Genomic DNA, 24,293 nt, shown 5'->3' with positions numbered 1-24,293 from the left:
CTCGCGGTGCTTGGCCTTATGTTGGGCCCCCGTCGCCGGGGCGCCCTCAAAGGTCTTAGAAGACCGCTCGGATTTCTTCTTCTTCTCGCCAGACGGGCTCTTACCCTCCAGCCAGTTGGCGAGACGTTGATGGCGGTCCTTCATGGTCCGTTCCGACATGTTGCCGCAAAACGCACAGTCCTTCTCCACGTGCGTCTTGTCCTCATGAAGGCAGTAAAGGCAGAAAGAGTGTTCGTCCTCCTTGAAGACGTTCTGAGCTGGCATCCAGGGCAGACCCTGAACAGCTTTCCGGGCGTCGAGCTTCCCTTCTCCTGGGCCATCTCCGAGACCGGGCCTGAGAAGCTTCTGGAGTCCTCCGAAGCGTAGCCCGACGAAATCTTCACCCTTGAGGGGCACAGATGAATCCGACACGGGTCCCCGTTGATCGGATGTAGGATCGGTGGAGCTTGAGGCTCTTTTGACCGAAAGAATCGAAGTTTTTTGTGAAAAAGCGCGAAAAATAGCACTAACGCTCGAGAGCAATAGCACGAGGATCCCAACACATGAACGTGCGGTAAAAATCTGAAGATGGCTGCCAGAGGCGGTGCTTAGGTAGAGGGCAGTCATTGGCTGTGGTCAGTATGACGCAGAGACCAGTGATTGGTTATTACTACGAAAGACAGATCAGAAACGAAACTGATACTGGTTTTTTCTTTACCGAGGATTCCCAGCCTGACGACGGGGAATATTCATGAGCATGTGAATCCATGCCAGACCCCATGCTGGAGAATTGGGTTTATTGCCAACCACCTGTAGTCCTAAATCTTTTGCAGTGGTCCCTAAGGGAACTGCACAGGTTTCTACCTAACAGACACCCCCGGACCCTACACTCCCAATAACCACAAATATTATCCCCATTAAAAATATTGCCTATGGCCGTTCCGACGACCATATATACGGTGATATTTGTGGTGGGAAAATATTACCCGATACCCCCAATCTGTGGTGGCACAGACAGACTTAGTTGACACGCTTGCCAAGTACTGCATCAACTATCTCTCACAGTTCTCTCTATATGGGTGCTGGTCCCAGATTCGCACGTCTGACTTTAGTTTCCCATTTTGTAGGGCTTGGTTCATGCTTCCGCCAAGCATTAGTACAAGCCCATGTCCAGTCAACCATTTCTCCCATGGTTGCAGGGTCCCAGACCTTCCTTTCCCAGTCGCTCTGATTGTGCCACCACCTCATTAGGCTTTCAACGCCTCTCCGGTCACTCGCTTACGTACTGCGCGAGTATCGGCTCCTTTGGAGCTGCTGGGCTCTGTCACAAGGCTCTAGTGGTGTTCGGGAGACTTTCTCGCTGTACAGCGGTTATGCAGCCTTTTTGGTATTCCCAGCAGTGTGGTTCACTCCCTGCGTGCTCCCTGGGTCTCAGTGATGCCAGAGTTTAAGCTTGGCTTCAGGCCGTGTGGTCCTCACGTCCTGGAATGGTCTCAGACTCTCTCCATTCTTGGCGTTCCAGTTAGATTCCACCTTCACTCCTAGTCCGTGCTTGCTCTTGCGGTTCCTCCAGGGAGGGCTTGATACTTCGTAAAGTCCTTCTTTCCTTTTAACGCAGCTTCTTCCAATTGGCTCTTGAGAACCACTATAATGCTAAGTGGTTCTGGTAAGTACTCTGTACTGCTCTGCGCTGCCTCCTCGTCCCAGGTATTGAGGCTCGATGTTGCAACTCACTCGAGATCTTCCTCGTCTCAGTACTCTCCACTTTTGCTGGGCTACAAACGTACATGGTATACAATGGTAGGGGTGGAGAGGGAGGAGATTAAGGGGAGGTGCGTTATGCTAGGGAAGGGGTCTAGCATCAGGTGATAGGCAGGGATACTGCGTTCTCCCGATATGGTCGTCACTGGTCGGGAAGGGGGTTTTCCCCCATCCCATGAGATCCACCCGCTGAGTATCACCCCCAGGGTTACTACCGGATAGCGGCTTCACCACAATGGCCTCATTGGAAGGGGTTCCCCCTTCGGAAGCAGCGACGACATCCTAGTATTCGTCACATGTCCAGATCAGTTGGTTCCACCAGCCGAACGGTCGAAGCACCGATGAGAATCTTCTGTGGATCATTCCAGCGACAGGGCTTTATTGGGACTTTGCTGCAGGCAGTACTGTTATCTTCAGCAGCAATCTTTGGGTCTTGGCTCCAGTCGACGACCTGGTGCACGGCTGCAGCACTACTCTTTTTATCCCAAATTCAGACTGGGGGCTGTCCGTGCCCAACAATGGTAAGGCCATGCACCATTTAAAATGACAAGAGCTGCCCAATCGCGTACAACCTCTTTCCCCAGATCTGCCCAGCAACAGACACCCCACAGCTGAAATGTGGATTGGGACAACACAGTCCCAACCCTCACATCTGACCAGGATGCACACACTGCCACTTTTTATTGTTACTGTTATGGTATTTGAGCATGGATATAGCTTCGAGAAGCAACGTAGCGCTTTAGAGAGGTATACAACAATACTGATACACATTTGAGCGCTTTACAGAGGTATACAACAGTACAGCTGCATAACGGAGCACATTTCAGAGGTAACAACAGAACAGATATACAGCGGGTGTAGGATACAGAGGAGGGGTACAGCTGAGGAGGTGGAGGAGAGGGGTGGACAGCGTCTAGCGAGTCAGGTGGCGCAGAGGGCGATGTGGCACCCAGGAACTTCAAGCTGCAGCTCAGTAAAGGGCTTAACCATAAATAGTATTTCCTGACCTGAGAATGCAGGAAGAAGGCCAGTGAACAAGATGGCTAAAAGACATGGCAAAAACATGTGGCACTGCCATTTTGAGTATATAATACTCGACTCGAAATGGCATTATGTGTTAAAGCATAAAGGTGTACCTATGGTAAAAAATAAAAGGTTGAATAGTCTCTGCTGTCACCAGCCCGTCCTGGACACATTTAAAAGTAACAAAAATGTTACAAAATAAAAAGGAAAAAAAGGGAAAAGAGATTCAAAGTACCCGTGCAGCATTTCACTGTAAGGTGATGTGTGCTACAGTAAAATAACAAAGGAATCTTACAATGGGTACAGGCCCCCCAAGTTCTAATCGGTGCTCCAAAATAGATGAGCAGAGCAAGGAAAGTGAAGAAAAAATACCTCCAAAAGTCAGAAGAGAGTTCAAGACGTAGTAAAAAGTTGGGGGTTCCATTGATTTCAATGAAGGGAAAGTCGCACAAAGAAAATATTTCCAAAACAGTAGGCAATCACAAGTAATGTGTCTTAGAATGATCAAAGAGAGCACTCAGATGCTTGGCCTTAGGATGGATACCTGTCCTCTTATTAAACCGCCAATATGGCCCTTTCTCACAAAAAAGGCTACCTAAATGGTTTGGTAAACAAGGGAAAAGACAACAGACACATCATGGTTGTTTTGCCTTGATTGTTTTGTACTGGAGGAAGCCTACTTGTTGAAAACAGGCAGCATGGAGGCTAAGGGAGGAGGCGTGGAAAAATGCTTTTGGAACACATTTATAAATTGCGCTTTACCTTTAGACAAAACAATTTGAAATATAAAGACATCAAAAGACGTTAAGTGAAGCCAAAACACAATTAAAAAAAACACATTTTAAATGGGAAAAACTCAGTTGGTGCTCAGTTATCCTTGCTCCAAAAATCCGGAAAATGACCCAAATGTCACTGAACTGCATTGTGGGACATTGGAGCTGCTTTGCTGCCCTTAAAGGGGCAGTATGGTTCTCTATTTAACATGACTTGCCTGTTTCCTTATTATTCTCCCTTTTTAAATCAAAGGTTGGAAGTTAAATATAAAACAGTAATGATATATGTTTTGAAGGTGGAATTAGGAAAAATTGCCTTCAAGGTGATTCGGATATCTCCCTCAGTCATTGATGTCCATCTCAAAGTGGCTGGGATATGCCTGGAGGTACAGACATATCCCCAAAAAGTTTAGGGAGGAGGTAATAGAGGACAATAGGGAATGTAATTGCATTCGTGTATCAGTTCTAAAAAATAAATTGGTCTCTGTTCACAGGTTTTCTGTGATCTTGCATATAGGTGAAGGTATTCAGTGTTCATAAATAGTTATGTAGATCCTACGGTGAAGTCTGATCTTCCTTGAAGTAGTAGGCCGGCGAAAAAGGATCTTCATGATCATTTCTTAACAGGTATCACATGTATTACAAGGTTTCATACTAACTAAATCGTGCTGAAAATATAGGCTTTGTCGTTATACAGTATCCCCCAAGGTGATTGTTTAATATAATATACAAATGATGCATGAGTTCTCTTATGTATATCCCACCTCCAAGCCAAAATATAAATGCAGAAATAGTCCAAACCAGTTCAACAAACCAGAGGCTCTCAATCCCAACCCTCACCCCTTACCAACAAACCCATGGCAGGCTGTTAAACGGCAGGTACACACATATCATCTTAGAGGAACAAAAAAAGGTATACATGCAGATGGGCCATGGGGGGCTTGGAAGATCATTTCAAGGAATGGGGACCTTGCTTTGGTGAACAGACAAACAGTTCCATTTGGTAGCTTTTCTTCCAGCGGTTTAACATTCTCCTTCTTGGGTGATTGTGTACCTACTCCATAACAAGATCTTACTAAAATATCCAAGTGCTTGCTGGATGGACTAAGACTTTGCTCAAGCGAAGTGGGATTTGGGACTCGATTCGGATCCCAATCAAGGTTTTAGGGCTGAGCTAGTAGTAGGAAGCTGATGCGGGCCTGGCATTAATTAAATGGTCGTAGGGATTGGTGCAGGACTCATTTTCTTCCATGACAATAAGGCTTGGTCGGCGTCATTGATTGAATGCAGATCGAGTAGCATTGGCAATATTTGGACCACTATTAAGGCGGCTGAATTAAGTTATTTTAGAAGAGGACTATTGTAGAAAATAGGGCGAATGTTAAGAGGGTGCTATGGGCATGCTCCCTCACAGGGACTTGCTGCAGGGTAGGACAGGTGGTAAAGGGACGGTTACTGCCGTCTCCTGACCATGGGTCTGCCATACGGCAGAAAAGGTGGTTGGAGGACTGAAGCAACTCTAGACAAATGTATTGCTATGTAAACCAGCCTTGGTGGCAGTGGGACAAACTCCAGTGTCTCACTGAAGAGCAATTTGGGATTTAGTGGACTGCATGGACAGGATTTTGGTAAAACCTCTCTTTAGAATACATACCATACATAGTTACCATTTTACTGGTCTCTCTGAAGAGCAGGATACCATTTGGAGATGAAACATCAAACTGCAGCCGCTGGGACCTATAGAGCAAATAAAGAAGTGTAAAATGGACAGAGTTGAATGAACAGTCATGCAAAGAGGGCACTATACCTTCCCTCAGTGAGAGATTGCTCCCATTCACTGTCTAATATCACATTTGCAAAACCACACTACTTCATGTTAGAAGTCACAGGTTCTGTTCCCGAAATGTGCTGCCTTACTCCCTTTTCTGAAGCTTTCTGGTCACCTCTAAAATCTCTTTCTTTCTTCCTGCTCTCTTATTGATTCTGCCCAGGCACAACTCATTCACTTGTATCCCCCTCTACCCAGGTCTGTCTGCCTACACCTGGATTCTGTGCCCATTATGGGGAGTTTATCTGCCACTTACCCACTTGTTACTGATTTTGTGCCCTTGTTAGCGAGGCTGTTGTAAACCCTGCCACCTACCCTACCTTTTAGTCATGTGCCTTCCAGCCTCCTGAATCGGTGCATTTCCTCCATGACTTGATCAAGTCTGTAGCAGACTGTGCTGCAACTCATCTCAATCCCCTCCCCTAAGGCAAGTGTGTCCATCTTTACTGACAGCTTGAGTCTTTTGTGCAGCTTCCTCTGTTTCAGTCTCCATGCCACTTCCCCGAAGGCTATTTAATTGCATGCCTATTAGTCTCATCATATAGTCAGTGTCGACTTGTTCCTGGCCCTGCCTGCTACAAAGGCAGTATCTCGCTCACCTTTGCTAATTATTTGATATTTGTGCATTATGACTTAACTCAATTTTTGTTCTGTAAATAAGTCTCAGAGTCATAATTGCTCTAATCATGTTGCTGCGCTGAAATAAATAAAAGCGACAACTTATTTCGGTTCATAATGTCAATATTTCAATATGGTTTGCCTTGAGTTGTAAACTATTCTTCAGATAGTGAAATAATCTTAAATTAATGGTGATTATGTGTGTGTGTCACAAGGATAAGCTTCCCTGTCACAGAGAGTATACATTTGTCACCCAATTACAATGATTGCTCTGATTACTTACCGGTAAACATCTTTACTTAGAGTCCTATTATTTGCATTTGAGCTAAAACAATATTTAAGTTTGAACATCAAACAGAGAAGGTTTGGGAGGAGCACTTGGATGAGGACGAGCAGGATGCTGACAAATGGAGATTACCAGTAAGTAATACAGTGTCCCACTTCCATGTCCCAGTCTAACAAGCTTTTTGCAGCCTACCCATCTACTTTGATTAGACCCCTCCATATCTTTAGGCCCTCATCTGATTTTTGGGATTGAGATCTTTATAATCCTCACTGCTTATCTTAACTCACTTAATCCCGGGGGCACTGATCAGTCCTTAAGGTTACTAGTGAAGGAGGATCCTGTCCCCGATTTATATCTATTGAAACACTGCTACCTCCCATAAGAAGAGTAGTGCAGGGGGAAACTGCTTTTCCCTTCTTTGGGGTTATGGATGTTTCACCATTTTATGTGAAGCCCAGATAGGCTGGTCTAAGTGTTGAACAAATTACTTACCCCAGTTAACGTTTTTTCTAACAGGATGTTTCTACCACAGAGTCCTCATTTTAGATATATTCTCCTGCTTGCAGCACTCCTCGAAACATCTTCCCCCGCAGGGGGTGCTGTGCGTTCTGGAGTCGATCGAGTCATCGGCTTCATGACCAGATGTGACGTCGATACAGGTACAAATAGCACGCTCTGCGCCCCCATAACCTCAGTTGTCTCTTTTATCGCCTTGAACAGCCGCATTTGGGATTAGAGACAAAGAGTATTTGCTTCAGCCTTAAAGGAAAGCCATCCTATAATCATAGTAGAGCTCCTTAACTGTCGGGTAGGCTGGGAGGGCGATGAGGAATCTGTGGGAGTAACATCCATCAGAAAGAACATTACTAGGGATAAGTCACTTGTTCTTCGAATGGATTATGTCCTCCCATGGATTGCGCATCTTAGATAGACTCCAATAGCAGTAAGACATTACGTAGGAGGGAAGTAGCAAACTCCTTGGCGATTAGGTCTCTCCTTGTTGGAGGACAGCCCTGCCAAAATAAGACTAATTTGAGAATACTGTGTCCAGGCAAAAGTGTTTTGCAAATGTGTGTATAGAGGACCACGTAACGGCCGGACCGTTATCCATTACTTGTAACCGTCTTTGAAGAGCAAAGGCAGCTGCCACAGACCTAGTGGAGTGTGCCCTGAAGCCTTCAGGAATTTGCTTACCCACTCTGGTATAGCAATCAGAAACACAAAGCAATAGCCATCTTGAAATTGTTTGGTTAATTACTTTGCCAGTTTTCTTGCCGGTATTAGCAAACAAAAATTGGTCTTCCAGTCTGAATTGACTTGTCCTGGCGATATAAAACTTACAGCCCTTTTGGGGTCGAGTCTATGCTGCCTTTCTTCCTCCTTAGATGGATGAGGAAGTGGGTAGAAAGCTGGCAAAAAAATTGTCTGCGACAAGAGAAACTCTGATACGACTTTTGGACGGGACGAAGGACACACTCAGAGTCACCTTGTCCTTGGTAAAAATTGCAAAAGGTGGCTTGCAGGACAGGGCTGCAATTCGCTCACTCTTCGAGATGAGGAAATAGCGACCAAAAAGGCTGTTATCCATGAAAGAAGTCTCAGAGGACACGAATGCAATGGCTCAAATACCAGGTTCAGGTCCCATGCCGGCACCACAAAAGGGGTCGGGAGGGAGAAGGGTGTTAGTTAGGCCTTTCAAAAATTCAACCACCAAGGTGATCGTGAAATCTGACCCTTGTTCTGGTGTGCGCTTAATAATGGATAGCTGCTAAATAGTCCTTGAGGGTTCGACCTGAAGGCCCTGGTCTTGTCAGATGAGGCAGAAAAGACAACACCCTGGAAATGTTGCATAAAAAGGGATCCACATCCATTGCTCTGCACCAGCTCCAAAACGTTCTCCAACAGTAGCGGTATAGAGCCTTAGGTGTGGCCTTCTTGCCAAAAACAACACCTCGATTATGTCTTGTGGAATGTCCCAATCCCGGTCCCGAAGCCTTTCAGAAGCCAGGCATGCAGGTTGAGCATGTGTATGCTCAGTTAAGAACTAGCCCCCTCTCCTGAGAGAGAAGGTTTGGCCTCCCGGGAAGGCCATGTGGAGGTCAGATGGTCCTATTCAGAAGGTTTGGGTACAATGTCCTCCTGGCCCAGTCCAGGACAATCAGGATCATGGTTGCTCCATACCTCTTCAACCTCCTGATCACTTGAGCAATAACGGGAATCGGTCAGAACGCATACAGGGGCTGGATGTTCCAGTTCACCACCAATGCGTCCACCAGTGCTCCTCTCGACAGGGAAATTCCCTGAAGCAGAAACATTTGCACTTCCTGTTCACACTGGATGTGACCAGATCCACTCAAGGGGTTCCCCAGAGAGAGAAGTCTGCAGAAGAACTTCCTGGCACAGCTCACAATGGTGAGAGACCGTGCCCCGTCTGCTCAGGGCATCCACCGCCATATTCTCCTTCCTGACTGTTAGGCAGAAACCTGTGCAGTTCCCTTAAGGACCACTGCAAAAGATTTAAGACTACAGGTGTTGGCAGTAAACCCACTTGGTAGCAGTCTGTACCACCCAGATTTACCTGGTAGCTGTGGCTGAGCAGTCAGACTTCCCTCAAGAAGAGTTAGGCAGTATGCAAAGTATACACAATAGGCACTCAGATACAACAATACAAGCAAACATTGACCAGCGCTTTGGTATCAAAGTATATAATTATTTATTTAAAAACACACTGTTGAAAACACTCCAGCACTCTTATTGTAAAATATTCTAAACACAATTACTATTATAATATATACACCCCTTTTTCCTGATCAGATAAGTCACTGTAAAACACCACTTATTTTCATACAGAGGTGAGCGCTTAACTAGATAGCACTCCAATAAGTTTGTGAGAAAGGGAGGGAAAAAGACAGAATATGGAAAGGTACACCACTCTAAGATTCAGGAACACTGTTAGCAAGGCAGAAGAGCAAAAGTCACTGGTGAGCCAAAGTCCAAAGGCTCGGCCCACTCTTAGAGAGAGCAGAGCACAAATGCGCCCAAGATCACACAGTTACACTAGGCTTAGAAAGTCTTGCAGAGGGTTCAAAAAAAGTTTAGAGATGATTAGGAAAGTTTAGCCAGAGTGTCCCAGGCTAACCCATGTTCGAAAGCCGGGGGCTAAATGTACCCCGTACAGTCGGTCGCAAGGGAAGCCAGGCGGGACACGGTACCTTAAGTGGGAAGGATCCTCCAGCGGTGGCAGTTGTTCCTGGTAGTGGGTGCAAGTTGCGTCGTCGTCCAGGGGAAGAGAAGATCTCGAATTGGAGGAAAGATGAAGGTCGTTGCACTACCAGGGAAGAAACCAGCCGTGGAGTTTTCCAGTTAAAGGTGGTACCTTTGTTTCGCGGTCGTGGTAAAACGTGGTGTCCCGGTTGCCGGGGTTCTTGGCACAGGCAAAGCGGCCACGAGGTACGTTGGGAAGGCGAAAAGGCGGTGAAACTGGTTATCCCCACCAGTCAAAGGAAGAAGACTCTCCGGCGGGAGATCTCCTCTGTCGTTGGGAAAAAGTGGTGAGACGGTCCAGCAGGGCTCCACCGGTAGTGGTGTCGTGGCAGGTCGGCTCAGCTTCTCCCTCGTCGGATTCTTAGGTCCTGTGGCGACTTCTGAAATTCCAGTCCCCAAAGCCCTGCTTTTATGCAGCAAACCCCCATTTACTCAGCCTAGCTGTCACTCAAACATGCTAAGTGGTGAGCCGGCCGGCTCACCACTTGGGCCAATCAGGATGGAGTGCGACTTGAGTTGCCTAGGCAACTCAGTCCAGTGTGCCTAAATTCCCCTCCACCCCTCCTAAGTACCCCAGACAGAGTGGCACCACTTTGGAGGGCTTCTGTGGAGAAGTGGAACAAAGGGCTCGACTTGGGTTGGAGTCACATAAGAGAACACAAACTCCATTTTAGAATCAATACCAACCGGAGAATTAATATTAATTAAATAAACCGGCGGTGTTTGAGGCTACCGTAAATAATTAAATAAAGATAGTAGCCTTAAATAAAGTAGTATCCACTGCCACCAGCCAAAACTCGATCAGAGGGGACGGAGGCGTGCCCCCTCGACTAACAGACCCTGGGGCAATCGAATTGCCCCAGCCAGTACATCCACAATATGATGGTTTGTACTGGTTCTCTTCAGAATTTAAGACTAGTAAAGTCAATGGTGACTTTACATGCCCTGGGAGACAGTAGTCAGTCCCCGGGTATGGAGTCTATACTGGGGGGTCACTATGACACCCCTGTGTCACTGCACTGAGGGTGCTGTGTAACACAGATCACAAAAACACATGAAGCCCTATGGGGTAAAAGACCCCATAGCCCATTAAACACATCTAGATCCAAAGAAACACACTCAAATCATGTCCAAGAGTGAGGGTAAAAGAGTCTAACTCTTGGCAGGAGAAAAAAATAAACCCCAAAAATCCAGCAAAGCTGCTGGGGGACTCACTAGGTTAGGAAATTCAGCCTAAACAGAGAATTCTCCCTAACACTGACGAGGTGAATTGCAAATAGGGAGATCTTGTTCTGTAACACCCAGACCAAAGATGCATCGCTTTTCTGAACAGGGGGAGTTACCCTACATTGCCTTCTCTCTTGTTGAAGTAGTGGATGGCCACTGTGTTGTCTGTCATGATCAGGATAGTCTTCACTGTATAGAGGGCAAAAAGGCCATCAAGGCCCTCAGCTCAAAAAGGTCTATGTGAAGTTTTGTATCTGTCAGGGACCACAGCCCACGCAACATCTGCTTGTTCAGGTGAGCGGCCCAGCCTTTCAGAGATGCATCCGTAACTACTGTTGCCTCTGGCCACAGTTGCCAAAATGGTTCTCCCACCACCACATTCTCCCTGTGAGTCCACCACAGGAGATCCTGAGTGACACTGTTCGGGACTTGAATCCACACAACAGCAGACTTCTCCTATGCCATATTAAATTTGATTTGTTACACTGTCAAAGACCATGCATTAATTAATTACAATTTATTTTATTTTTTCATGCTTAGTTAATAAAGAGGACAAACATTACAGGGAAATATCAAATGTGACCACCATATTGTAGTTCATATAGCATGTCATCATTCACAAAAGCATACTCTCTCAATCAAACTAACATTCAGTTTGTCAGGCAACATCACCTATGTACGGGAAACCGTAATGCCAAAAGTAGTTCATACATGTAACAAAACAGAGCAAAGGCAGCGCAAACAAAATATATTCTGGGTGAACAATAAAAACAAGTGAAGTGAACAAATTGCTGTAAACTACTGCAATCTGTTGGACGCAGTATATCTGTCATAGAACAGTGCAAATAATGCCTATAACACTTCAAAAGTCTAATTCGCAGATTGAAGCTGTGTCGTTTTATCTTAAAACTAGTAGCGTATCGTCTTGTGTTGGCTTCCAACCGATGGTTGGCTTACTACAGTTTTGGCTGAAGTCGCTCTGTCTGAGTCAACGAGCCCAGCCTTCTACAGGGCTGAAAAAATCTATTGAAGGTGAGAGTGAACAACACAGCCCTAGTCAGACAAAAGAGATTGGTGTCAAAATCTACCTTTCACATCCTTTTACCTCCTTAGGCTTGCACTGAAGGGTTAAAAATAAAATTAGACTATCTGTTAAAAAATAGAGAGACTTCAAAGGTGGTCACATCTAGGCATGTAACGGTATAACAGTATACCGTTAAAGATACCGTGAACAACTTAATTGAACAATAATAACCGTCACGTTGTTTATACCGGTATACCGTTAAGTGTGCTTTTCAATCTGATTTGGAAAGGCTGCAGTAAGCAAGTGCTGCTCAGTCTTGGTCTTACACTGTTGGATGTGCCGTTTGCCAAGACAAAAGCATAGGGAAGTGAGGCCACATTAGTAAATGCAGCTTTGCTGCTGTGACCTCTCTTTCTCTGTGATCAGTAGAGTCGGGTCAAAGATCTGCCGACTTTGCGAAAATTGTGTTGAAAGCTGCCCAGTGCCTGAACCTTTGTGTTCCCCATCCAAAGCTGGTAACGATGAGCTGAGTGACTGGCTCTATAAGCATACCGAAGACTGCAGTTCATAGACTCCGCCAGACCTGGATTTCATGGGCAAACTAGAACAAAGTTATTTTGTTTCAGGCATTATTTATTTGAAAGGCAGCATACAGATTTTAAACATTTTCACACAGTCATGCTGCTCCGCGCTGGTGGTCAGATCTTCTATGGTGATTGTCCCGATTTCCAATTTGCAATTAGCAAGACCACAGGGACATCACAAGTGTGAGTTGAGGGCCTGAACTGAAAGTGAGCATTTTATTTTTCCTTTTGTTCTTATGTAAACAAATGTAATAAAAGGTTCAGTGACTTGCAAAATAGTAGCACTTTGCTTAGCAACCACTCAGCCAGCAGGAGCAGAAATGTATCGATTCAGCCTGGCCCGGCATCATGTGCCATTAGTTCAGTAAGTTAAAGGATAGTTCCGGGACTTTTTTTTTTATTGTCCCTACGGTTCGGCCATGTGTTTTTAAGCATAAATCGGTAGATCGTAGAAAACTTTCCTATGGACCTTACCCGACTTTTCGTCCTTTAACGCACTCGAAATCAGCCGCCATTTTCTGATAATCCTATCATTTCCCCCCATCGACCTGGCTCACCTGCTTTTGCGGCACTAAATCAAATCCCCAGCCCCTGAAACAGACTTTATCAAAACATTCATATTCCCCGCCTCTATCCGTGACGTGACTGTGCTGCGTAGGCAAACGCGCCCAGGCCTCTTCTACGCGACTCCACACAGAACCCGGAAACCAACACAGATCAGCTCACAACACAGCGCGCCACAATTCGGAATATGAAACTGTACTTTTAAATCAAACCGCAAGATTGTAAATTTGGTAAAGTACATTTATTTGACATCAAATGTTTAGAGAATATTCAGCGATTTGCATTTTTATTTGCTCACGTTCCAAAAAGTTCGTTTTGAGGCACGCGATGTTCCTTTGCTGTACACAGGGTCTTAGATCATCTCACAATACAGCGCCACAATTCGGAATATGAAACTGTGGTTTAAAAGCAAACGGCAAGATTGTACATTTGGCAAAGTACATTTATTGGACATCAAATGTTTAGAGAATATTCAGCGATTTGCATTTTTCTTTGCTCTCGATCCAAAATAGTTCGTCTTGAGGCAAGCGATGTTCGTGTGCAGTACACAGGGTGTTGGTTTACGATAAAATAAGCTCTTCGGTCGCACTGATAATCGCATGGCTGTTCCAACAACGAGGCACTAGGCCACCACAACGGTCTGTATGTTGCATCTAGCCGTTAGTACCGCGTAAGGGCATACTTGTACTTGGCGATCGTCCCATAAAATGGTCAGGGTGGTAACGTTGTTCACGCGGAGAAGCAACTGGCGGTTGTAAAAGCCATCCGCCGGTGTCTGGTACTCGTGACACATACAATAATGACGGATGTACCTGTTTTAAAAACATAAAAAATGAAATTAGTCTCACCATCAGACCTTTATTAAAATTATTCATTTTATATATTAGGTCGGGAAATTATTTCATAGCTAGGACAGTGCAACTGGGTATTATACGTCAAGGGGGGGCTGTAGGATACTGAGACAGTCCCCCAGTGCAGGGGTTGACAGGGAGGCAGTGCAGGTGGAGAGTGGAAGGGCCCAGGACCGAGGTCGCAGACAGTGGACCAGTTGTAGCAGGGGAGAGGGAGAGAGAAAGCAGAAGCAAAGAGGAAGGTTTTGAGGTGCTTCCGTAAAAGGAGATGGTTCTCCTCAAGATAGTGCGCGGTACAAAACAATATGCCACATAGAACGAACAAGTACAACTTAACCCGTCTTTAAAGCTACTGTATAGTAATTAAATTGCGGTATAAACTCATCTAAAGAGTTACTTACATTATATTTGCATTTTCCATTGTGTCTGTGCGTAGGGCAGCCCCGAAATACCACTCCTCCTATGCCGACGTTATTTCTTCTAATGAACGAACATTAAATGGCTTTCGTTTCTGAAATTATATTCATTATCGTTTCTTACGTTATTGCCCCACACCCCCAAAAAGAAGTCTTTCGGGATGGTCCCGGCCTGTCAAGGTCAAATAACAATAGAACCTTATACTGAGTCGTGGGCCATTCCGGCACCCAAGCAAAAAATCAAAGCAGCTGACCTTCACTTTGAACAAGCACACATTCCTAGTTAGCTACATTCAGTGTAAGGCCATCTCACAGGACTCACAGAGCAATCACTTTTATTTACACAATACATAGCTACACATATTCAATGGGCCTGCGACATGAGGAGACTCGAGAGAACAGACAATCAAATTACAATCATTTAAACCGTGATATGTATTTCTCAATGAGCTCTGCTTTAGGTGGACATGGAACAGAGGCAATGTTGGGTGGCAATGCAGTTGTCCCCTGCACAGGTTCGTTCACAACTCCATGTATGTGCCTATCTAGGACATCAACAATAAGTCTCTCAATAAACTCATATGGCATATCCTGAAACACTGGTTTGATCACCCATTGTTTACTTCTTTTAGTGAAGGCCTTATTGTAGCGAAGCGTCCCTAAAGTTCCGGTCGTCCTACTTTGTTGACGGCCAACATTATGGTTATGTGCCAAGACCGCTAGAAGAGTCCGATTTATCATGCCCTCTATGCCAAAATGCAATCGTTTTGGCCTGTACTTTAGGCACATATTGTGGAACACCTCCAAATCTCCTGTGTGGCAGAATTCCGTGAGTCCCCTCAAATCTCTTGTTATAGTTTTATCAAATACAATCTTTTCAATGGCTTTGTGAGTGGGTGATGAAGGAATCAACCACTTCTTCTTCCGTGCCTCCTCTGTGGACAAATGGCCATGTTCACAATTGTGGAAATGTTGGTTTGTGGTCCAGCGGTGAACGTTGCTACAGTGTAGCATTACTGACCGCCATTTTTCCAGTAGAATTTCCAACGACCCTCCACATGTTTTTGAGCTCCACCAAAGATGGTTGCTGATTGACTTGGACCACTGTGAAATACCTTGCATATCTTTTTTTTTACCTGCAGCCGACATTTTTTTATTGATTGTTTTTGCAAGATGCCAAACGTCAAATTGGCGATTTATATTTTTGTACTCTTCTCTCATTGTCTTGGCAATTGAAACGTGTCTGTCCGTGGCTATCAGGTCGATCACCATTCCCCGCGATTGTAGTTCTTGCAATGATGCTACAAAGCCAACTTTCTCCATGGCCACTGAGGATGTACTTTGTGACACCTGCACGACCACCGAACTCACAATTTTCTTACTTTCCATGTCCTGAAAGTGGTAGGTGCAGTACTTGGCTGAAAATCCTGGGCTGTCGCACTGTCCATCACCGGCTAGCCTGAACCGTTTGCCCGCGAATGTACTATCAATAGACATTTTTTCCATTCTCCAAGCTTCGCTAATGGCTGGAAATAGATAATCGGTTTGGTATTTGTAGAACTGAGTTTTCGCAATGAAATGGATTCCCACAAACTGAAAGAAAGACTAACTTTTTAAAACTTGAACCACTAAAAAGTGCAGCCGCTGCACAAAGTAGATTGCCTGCTGGCAGTTGCCCCAGCATGGGTTGTGCAGACCATGAGAAAGGACGATATTTTGTACAGGTGGCATGTATTTTAAGGTTAGTGCCTCGAATTGCACGAGTCACATTAATCAATGGCTCCCCACATACTTCCCCACCAACCGAATGCCCACATTTCATCCGAATAATAATATCAATCAAACAACTATCGAATACAATGAATTTGGCCTCTTTCCTTATACTGTCACTCTGCATCCAGCTGGTTCGGCCTGTAACGTTGAGGACATGTCACTCACATGAAAGGTAGAATCTCTGATATCGTCTTCCGCTATGTTCAGTGATATTGATGGGGTTTCATTGTCGTCCACTTCATTCTCTTCCATAGCAACATCTGTTCCTTCTCTGGCGATGGGTGAATAAAACAATTTCTTCAACTTTCTCGCAGTCTTAGTTTTTGCGGGTGTGGATTCTGTGAATTGATCTCCGACTGCATCCGAACTACCAGGAGGACATTCACTATCAATGGCTGGTGGTGGTATAGCTCCGTTGTCAATCACTTCATATTCTTCCCATTGGCACGATGCATCTCCAGTCTCAAGTCCCTGCCAAAAGGTTTGACAAGCAACATCTCTCGTTCGCTTCACTGTCTGTGTAGATCTAGTTCGTACACCCACTCGCAACTAGAGGACAGATTGGAAAAGGGATGTTCAGTTTAAACACAACTTACAGTATTGAACTATTAACAGTGAAAAACAACATAATATAGTGACCAGGACACTAACCTTCTTTTGCTTTCTTTTCTTTGAAACTTTCTTGCCTCGAACTTCAACATCAGGACGCTGTTGCTCCGACTCGTGTGTGCATGTCTCCACTTCCTCTTGCGCTGCAACGACTATATTTTCATGATAAGCACATCCATCACGCACTGACGCTCCATCGACTCCATGAAACATAGTCATTAGTATGTATAATAATATTGAAAACACAAAATGTACTTGGGGACCAATACCCACGTACATCTCAATAGCAAAACACGAATGAACGCTTTGTGTAGAACATTCAAACGACAATTATTCACGCATTGTTGATCTAGTAAGATGGAACTGTCAAGATCCATACCTCGGGCTCCTCATAGACTTCCATTGATGATATTATTGAAGATGATGCTTCAGTAACTCCCTGAAACACAGTAATTGCATTAGTATGGTTTTCTATTTTGTTAAAAAGAACAAACTTTGTGCAGGCGTCAACGGCTCATCTAAATAGAGCTGCACAAATGATCAGTTGTCTAAAATAAATAATGGATATCTAAATATGATTCGATTTGCTCGATCGTTGGAAGTGTCACCACCCAGAGATCTGCATCAACTACTAGGGGTGATGTTCTTGTAGAAGAAGCTCCGTCATCTCCCTGAAACATAGTACTTGCGTTAATAAAGAAGGAAGTATAGCGGATGTAATCACGTCATATGATTTCGCTTGATCGAACTGTCAGTATCCATACCTCGAAATGCATAAGAACATCAAGGGATGATGTAACTGCGGTGCACACTTCTGCAAGCTGTTGCGCCGACCCGTAACTGCATGCTCCCCCTTCTTCTTGGACTAATGCTCCATCGACTCCCTGAAACATAGGACTTTCATTAGTAATGAACACAATATTGAAAAAAGAAGACACATAGGAGGGCGACGACAGAAGGACATATCAATGGCTAAAAACGAAAGAAACGTGTGTAACAATCACGCTACAAGAATGCAAGATCTGATGATCTCCATTGATGGAACTGTCCGGAAACGTACCTCGAGCATCTGAGTGACATCAACGGTTGTCATCAATGCGTTGGACTCCTCAGCATCTCCCTGAAAGACAGTACTTGCATTATTTTGGATAACAATAATTATAACTGAAAACAAAGACTAGAGGACGAGTACAAGGGTGTACCATTAGGTAAAATAATTACACGATAAATTAAAACTATTGATTTACATGCCTAAAACAAGTCAGTGGCAGAATAGCTAAGTAAGATTACCCGATAGGCGCTTGAAGTGGCTGATGACTGCAATAACAACACGGATGGAGAATCTTCCGCCTTCATATTGAGTGGATACATAAATGGGGAAATTATTGTTAGCTAATGCTACACACTACCGCAAGGCCGAGAGATAAATACGTAAACTTGACTCACCAGTGGAGGGATGTGGACGAATAGAGTGGGAATAGCGGTTGAGAGCAATTTTCGCTTCGCTCGCGGTGTGTTCTTCTTTATTAGCAATGATGTGGAGTACATGTCTGAGCTAAAGTGCCTGCTGCAGATGCGGTATCGATCACCCCTCTTGTCTGCAAAGACTTCTAGGACTCTACTTTCAAGCTCAGACGGTGGATATCCGCAATATCGGACCTATTCTCTTATCTGATCTATTGTCTTAGGGAAAACATGCATTATAGTACCTTCAGATTTTTTATGGGTCTTCGAAGGGCAACCGCCAATGGAACAGGCAGGCATTGTGGAAAGTTCTGAAAAGTAAAGATCAACAATTCTCTATGAATACCAATGTGTTAAAAAATTAAATGACACATAAAAGGTTCAATGCAAGGTTCGTTTTGGTTCTTGGAACTATACACGTTATTCACATGCGGATAAGTATTTGAATAACTTTAAAAAAATAGAAAAATAATTTGACTAAACTCAGAACATGTGACTAGTTCCTTGCATGTACTGTCTTGAACAAAAAGAAATTGGACGCAAAATGATTATGGTACATGGCCTTACCTTGACGAACAAACAGTTAGATGCAGGGATCAGAGTAGTTTCTTGTCGTAGAACAGGGAGCAGTTCACAGGTTGCAAACTGACGAGTTTCCTCGAAGTGGTCACGGAAGTTCACAGAGACGAAGAGCAGATAACCAGCACCTTCACGGGTTGACTAGCAAAGCGCAAAGAAGTTCCCATTAGAAATATGAAGTGGGTTATAAAGAATTCGAAACAGGGGTGTGTTTGTGAATGAATGACGTGTATATGTCGTGGCATTATGCGGTTTGCAGGGGGGCGTCCAGCGTGAGGGGGGATGCTTGGCAGGAGACACGGGGTCTGGAGGTAGACATGGGAACAACAACCCATGCTCTATAGACCACTTTGAAGTGTACATGGTCTTTGGCACCTCTTGGCCTTTATCGCTCCCTGACAGCTCCACTTGCCAGCGCAAGTACCCCGGTGCGAACTGCCTTTGATAGGGCGGGGGGGTGGATTGGGGCGGTGGTCGTGCAGACAAGACTCGTTTGCGCAGGGCCTCACCAAGGAGAGGCCATCTAACTGCATGTAAGAGGCAGGCTGCAGGATCTAGTACATGGAAGGCAGGGGGGTGAGTTTATAAATACCTCACCCTCCCAGGAGAATATATGGGTGCAGTTCACCCTGGAGGCCCTGGATGCCTAGGCAGTTAGTCAGCAGCAGGCTGGCCTGTGGTGGCAAAGCGGCACGGGCCAGAGGGGGTCATCTCTGTACCCGGTGCCCAAAAGGATGATTTATTATGATCAACTATATTGATTATTTACCTATAACCATGTTTTGTATCAATAAAATCCAACGGCCTTTTATTGCCAACGCTTGAACAAAGTGGTGTGGTAAGTATTTTTGGGGGAGGAGGCAAGGCCGGGAGGCTTGATGCCAACCCGCAAAATAACATATGTATGTCTGCTGCATATGGGTTCAACGGTTATGTGGATTGAAGGTGGGCGGCCAGCGTGAGGGAGGATGCTGGCCGGAGACATGTGGTGTGACAAGACAAGGTACAGGAAGACTATTCAATGGAGACACACTAGATTCATTTAAAAAATCAAAACAACCATTGTTAAAATATATGTTGGGTTTTATTTTAGATCTTAATTTCAATTGAACATAAATTATAAAAATTACACATTGTAAAGTTCCGGTTGCAGCACATCCAGGGAAAATCCGCGGTATTGTCCACTGTCGCTGGGGAAATGTCTAATGGCAAGTACCGCACAGGCAGGTATTACTCTCCGAACGCGGTGTCCGAGCCTCCCGTGAAGCCACCAAGTGAAGCAACGATAGGCCACCAGCCTGTACCACCTGTGAAAAAGAAAGATGCAAACTGTATTAAAATGACAAAACTTTCTTATCACTGTCGATTCAGGTAAAAAATGTCATTCTGCTTTGAAAAAAATTCTATCTAGAAAATGCACAATATGGAACCAATTTACATGCATTCTAATGATATGTAGATGTAATTTTATATGTGGGAGACGACCATGAAATAATAGTGGCATCACTGACATCACAACCAGAGTATACTTACTCGTTACTCGGATTACGCGGACGAACAGTGCCGCGAAGTTCGTGCATAAGCACCATCATCATCCTCAACACGGTCCGTGAGAGGCAGGCTTTCCTGAACTCTGGCAGCTCGGTGATGCATTGCGGACTTGGCTCGCCTTCCGAAATGTAGGCCAAGCACCCAGAATTTTCACGGCAGCAGCAGTTCTCCTCCTCAGTTGGCATTAGCTCGCACCGATTGCACGTGCACCAGGTGGAGACGCCGTCCATGCGACATGGTCCAGGCTCTTCATCCGTTGACTGGTCCTCCCAACTGCCGTCCGAATCCCCATCGTTTTCGCGTGCTTGCCTTTCCAGTAGTTCCTCCTCGGTGTACTCGGGCTCGTACATATACGGCATTATTGTAGCCATTGTGTGGTAAAGAAAGTAAAATAATTTACAGAGATGGTACAGGTGTTCACAAGGCCTAGAAGCGGCGAAGGTAGCTGACCAGAGCACAGAAACGAGTCACAGAATACTCAAAGTAACACAGAGAGAGTAATGGAATCGAAAATCTGCTGCTGTGTGTTGTGAAACGGTGTGTTTATACTTATTGAGGAAAGAGGCGTCCTGCCATTTCCATGGCGACACTTCATTAGCTGAGGCGCAGCGATTGTTGACACGAAACGTGCTTTGGCGTTGGGAAATGGGCGGTACGCGTCTGCTGATGTCAGGCTCAGGGGCGGGGGATTTGATTTAGTGCCGCAAAAGCAGGTGAGCCAGGTCGATGGGGGGAAATGATAGGATTATCAGAAAATGGCGGCTGATTTCGAGTGCGTTAATGGACGAAAAGTCGGGTAAGGTCCATAGGAAAGTTTTCTACGATCTACCGATTTATGCTTAAAAACACATGGCCGAACCGTAGGGACAATAAAAAAAAAGTCCCGGAACTATCCTTTAAGGTCCTACTGCACTGAGCAAACACACATTGGAACAGCTCCTGCTCTGGCTGAGCACATTTTTTAAAAAAGGACAACCAGTGAAGTCATGTATATCGAATTACTCACCCCAGGGTTTAGATTCAAGGCAGTTAAGTTTCTCAAGGTCATGGATCGGATAGCCATGCAGTTCTGTTTTAGCTTAGAATTCTGGGATTTGTAGTTTTCCCACCAATTTGAAAGATGGGGAACTACACATCCCAGAATTCAAAGGGGGGAATGAACTAGATGCCCTTCTGATGCATGTCCACAAACAACTTTAGTTCTGTAGACCAGGCATGGACTGGCCTTTAGGGCAATAGGCCCATGGCTGTACAAAAATGCGAAAATGCTTGTGTGGGCCAGTTTTTTGTGTCAAAGTGGGTCACTTTTTTGGACAAAGTGGGCCAGTTTGATGAGTGACTTCACTATGCGGCTAATCGTTTTCACTGTTGTTGAATACATCTTTTAAATGTACAATTTGCATCACATTTTATCAAAAATCTCCCCCTTGGGTACTATTCAAACAGTGTTCCAAAAGGAATGAATTCCCATTTGCAACTGTGGGCCACTTTTATGTTGGTGCCCGAGACAATTTTATGCCCCAGTCCGACCTTGCTGTAGACTGTGTGAACACTGGGCTTATCAGTGCTTTCTGCTAGTAAAAAACTGCCCACCCCGATTGTTCTCTGTATAGATTTGCACATTGGCACTGGAGTTGTTGCTTCACTTGATCCTTCACTTACCTGCCTTCTGTACATGGCACTGGACTCAAGCAGGCAGGACCGATTCTACATTCAATTTGAAGTATCCAGAGCAATGGGGGTGAAATATTTCTTAGGTCTATTCTCAGTTTGTGACACCACCCATGAAAGCATTCCTCCGTCTGAACTCGCATCACACAGGTCCCAGTGCACTCAGACCTGGGTAAAGCGGTAATGATGGGGCTGTGGTGAGGTGGTGGTCTAGGCATATTTGTGCCGATATGTATTTTAACTGTCATTTTCAAAGGTGTTTTTTGTTGCCACTATCTTTAAGAAGGTAAATGAACATATATCACAAGAATCAAGAAGGAAATCAACAGCGCCCACTGAACTCTGTCCCTTTAGGATTACATGGTCAGTGGTGACTCCGACATCAGACCTTTATAATACCAGGCAGATGGTAAACAAGCTACAGTGATTAGATCACTATGCAACCTTTCGGTGTGTCTGTGTTGGCTATGCCATTTTGACAAAAGAAACACAATGACATGGGCTTTCAGACCGCACATGAGTGACTTTTCTCCCTTTAATGGGATGAAGAGTTGTCAAAACAAACTTTGTCACAGCGAGGGGTTATGATGCCCATGCAATGTGGTTCCAAAAAAATGCAATTTGAGGCCAATTTTCTCAGCGATGACCTGTGACTGAGCAGCAAGCTCATTGCTCAAAATGTGCATTATGACACTTCGACTAGTCACTCTTTCATTCAAGGCGATCAACGAGTGAGCGCCATGAAAGACCAATTCTGCAGCCGCCTTAGATTTCTGGAGGGTCAGCTAAATATGTGCAGAGACAAGTTTCAAAATGCTACCTTGCTACAGCTAGAAAATCCTTCCTGCGTATTCGCAAGTTAACTAAAAAACATTGACTTAATGGTAAGTTAAAGAACTTCAAATGCAAAAAGGCAATGTAAAAAAAAAGTTTTTTTTGGCACAAGTAGTTTCATTTGGAGCAGTTTTGAATGCCATTCCGTAAACCACATGTGCATGACCCAAAATCAATATGTTAGCAATAGGAAGAATAAATACAGTGCCAAGAAGGAAAAAGATTTACTGTGGGTTGGCAGCTTTGGGGTTTATATATTTATAATGGACAATGTTTTCTAAACCTATGACAATGGGGGATTTCCCTGGTTCTATCATTGAATTTACATATAAGTCACACCACATATTCACACATCTCTGCGGGTATTCACTGCTGCCATACCAAAGGGTAACATGTCTGTGGTTACTGAACAACTCTTGGCCCGCAAGTAAACTAAAGGCTGTAACGTAAAGAGCGAGAGAGTGTATGTGCGTGTGAATGCACACAAGCGCATACTACCATCAGCCTCCATGGATCTGTGGCATGCAGATTATCCAGATGGTAACATGTTCATCTTCACCAGTAGCCAGTGGAGGAGCTAAAAGCCTAAATGACAACTTAAGAAAATCTATTAAGTTTGCTTTGCCAGTCTCAGAAGCCCGCCCCTCCTCTCCACACGTTTGTGTTTGGTGGAAGCAAGGGGTGGCATTTTAGTGGAAAATATGTTGAAAAGCCCAATTCTGGCCCTGGGTGCCTGGTTTTGTTTGTGATGATAAATCTGACAATTTATGACCTTATAAGAAAATATTTGTTAGGATTAGTTAACTCCACCTGCTATACCGCGATAACCATGATATCCCATCATTTGGCAAGAAGGTTATCATACAGCCATAAAACTAATACCGTGACACCCCATGTCACATCCACGGGAAGGCCTCAAGGTGACTGGACTAAGCCAAAGAACCAACACGGGGCTGACGAAGGAAGGAACCTGTGGGCTAGGGAGGGCAAGGGAGAGCAGAAAAGAATTGAATATATATATATATATGGATATGGCTGCAGGTCATTCAGAGAACACTCAAGGGGCAGAGCCAGAAACAGACATGTCTGCTTTGCTGCCTGTCCTCTATGGTGGGATCAAGTGTGTTGGTAATGGAGCAGAGCCCCCTCACCTTGATTTTGATGGGCATCAATGTGCATCTGCCAACAGCCTGTGCCACTCAACGGGCAGGCCTCAATGTGTGGATACCCACATTTTTCACATCGATTGAGTACAGCCTGTCAAGGAACAGCTGAAGAGGACAAAGGATGAAAGGGGAAAAAAGCTCAGTCAACCTGATTCAGCAACTCAAAAATTCTGCAACTCTAGAATTATAAAAGGCTGTTGACTAGTATCACACATTGGCCTCTTAAAATTGCAGGGTGTGCTTTGGAGAGTGTGCTGAAGAAACGAATTTGGAAACTCACCTATGTCATTCTCAGAGCTTGCACACTTGGTAGAGGTGATCTATGTCCTTTCTAGTGCATGCGACCATTAAGGGCATCTATGGCCCGTGGTCTTTTAAATTACTTAGAAGGAAAGTAAGAATAAAGTGGCTGTGTTAAAAATGCTGCCCATCTCAGGTGAGATGATAC

The 24,293-nt window shown here is 44.8% G+C and overlaps 1 protein-coding gene across 4 annotated transcripts in view; it reads right to left on the bottom strand.

Annotated features, from left to right (window-relative positions):
• Window positions 1-24,293, bottom strand: part of XPO7 (exportin 7) — a 1,985,528-nt gene that overhangs the window by 426,848 nt on the left and 1,534,387 nt on the right. For all 4 annotated transcript variants that reach the window (XM_069617724.1, XM_069617725.1, XM_069617726.1 and 1 more), the window contains one exon: window positions 5,191-5,273. In XM_069617724.1, coding sequence (XP_069473825.1) covers window positions 5,191-5,273 — 83 coding nt within the window. The remainder of the gene's footprint in view (window positions 1-5,190; window positions 5,274-24,293) is intronic.

Source organism: Ambystoma mexicanum, chromosome 10 (assembly GCF_040938575.1).
Source record: "Ambystoma mexicanum isolate Mex_15411 chromosome 10, UKY_AmexF1_1, whole genome shotgun sequence".
Lineage (NCBI taxonomy): Eukaryota > Metazoa > Chordata > Amphibia > Caudata > Ambystomatidae > Ambystoma > Ambystoma mexicanum.
The sequence above is the reverse complement of the archived record's forward strand: the minus strand, read 5'-3'. Positions and strand labels throughout refer to the sequence as shown.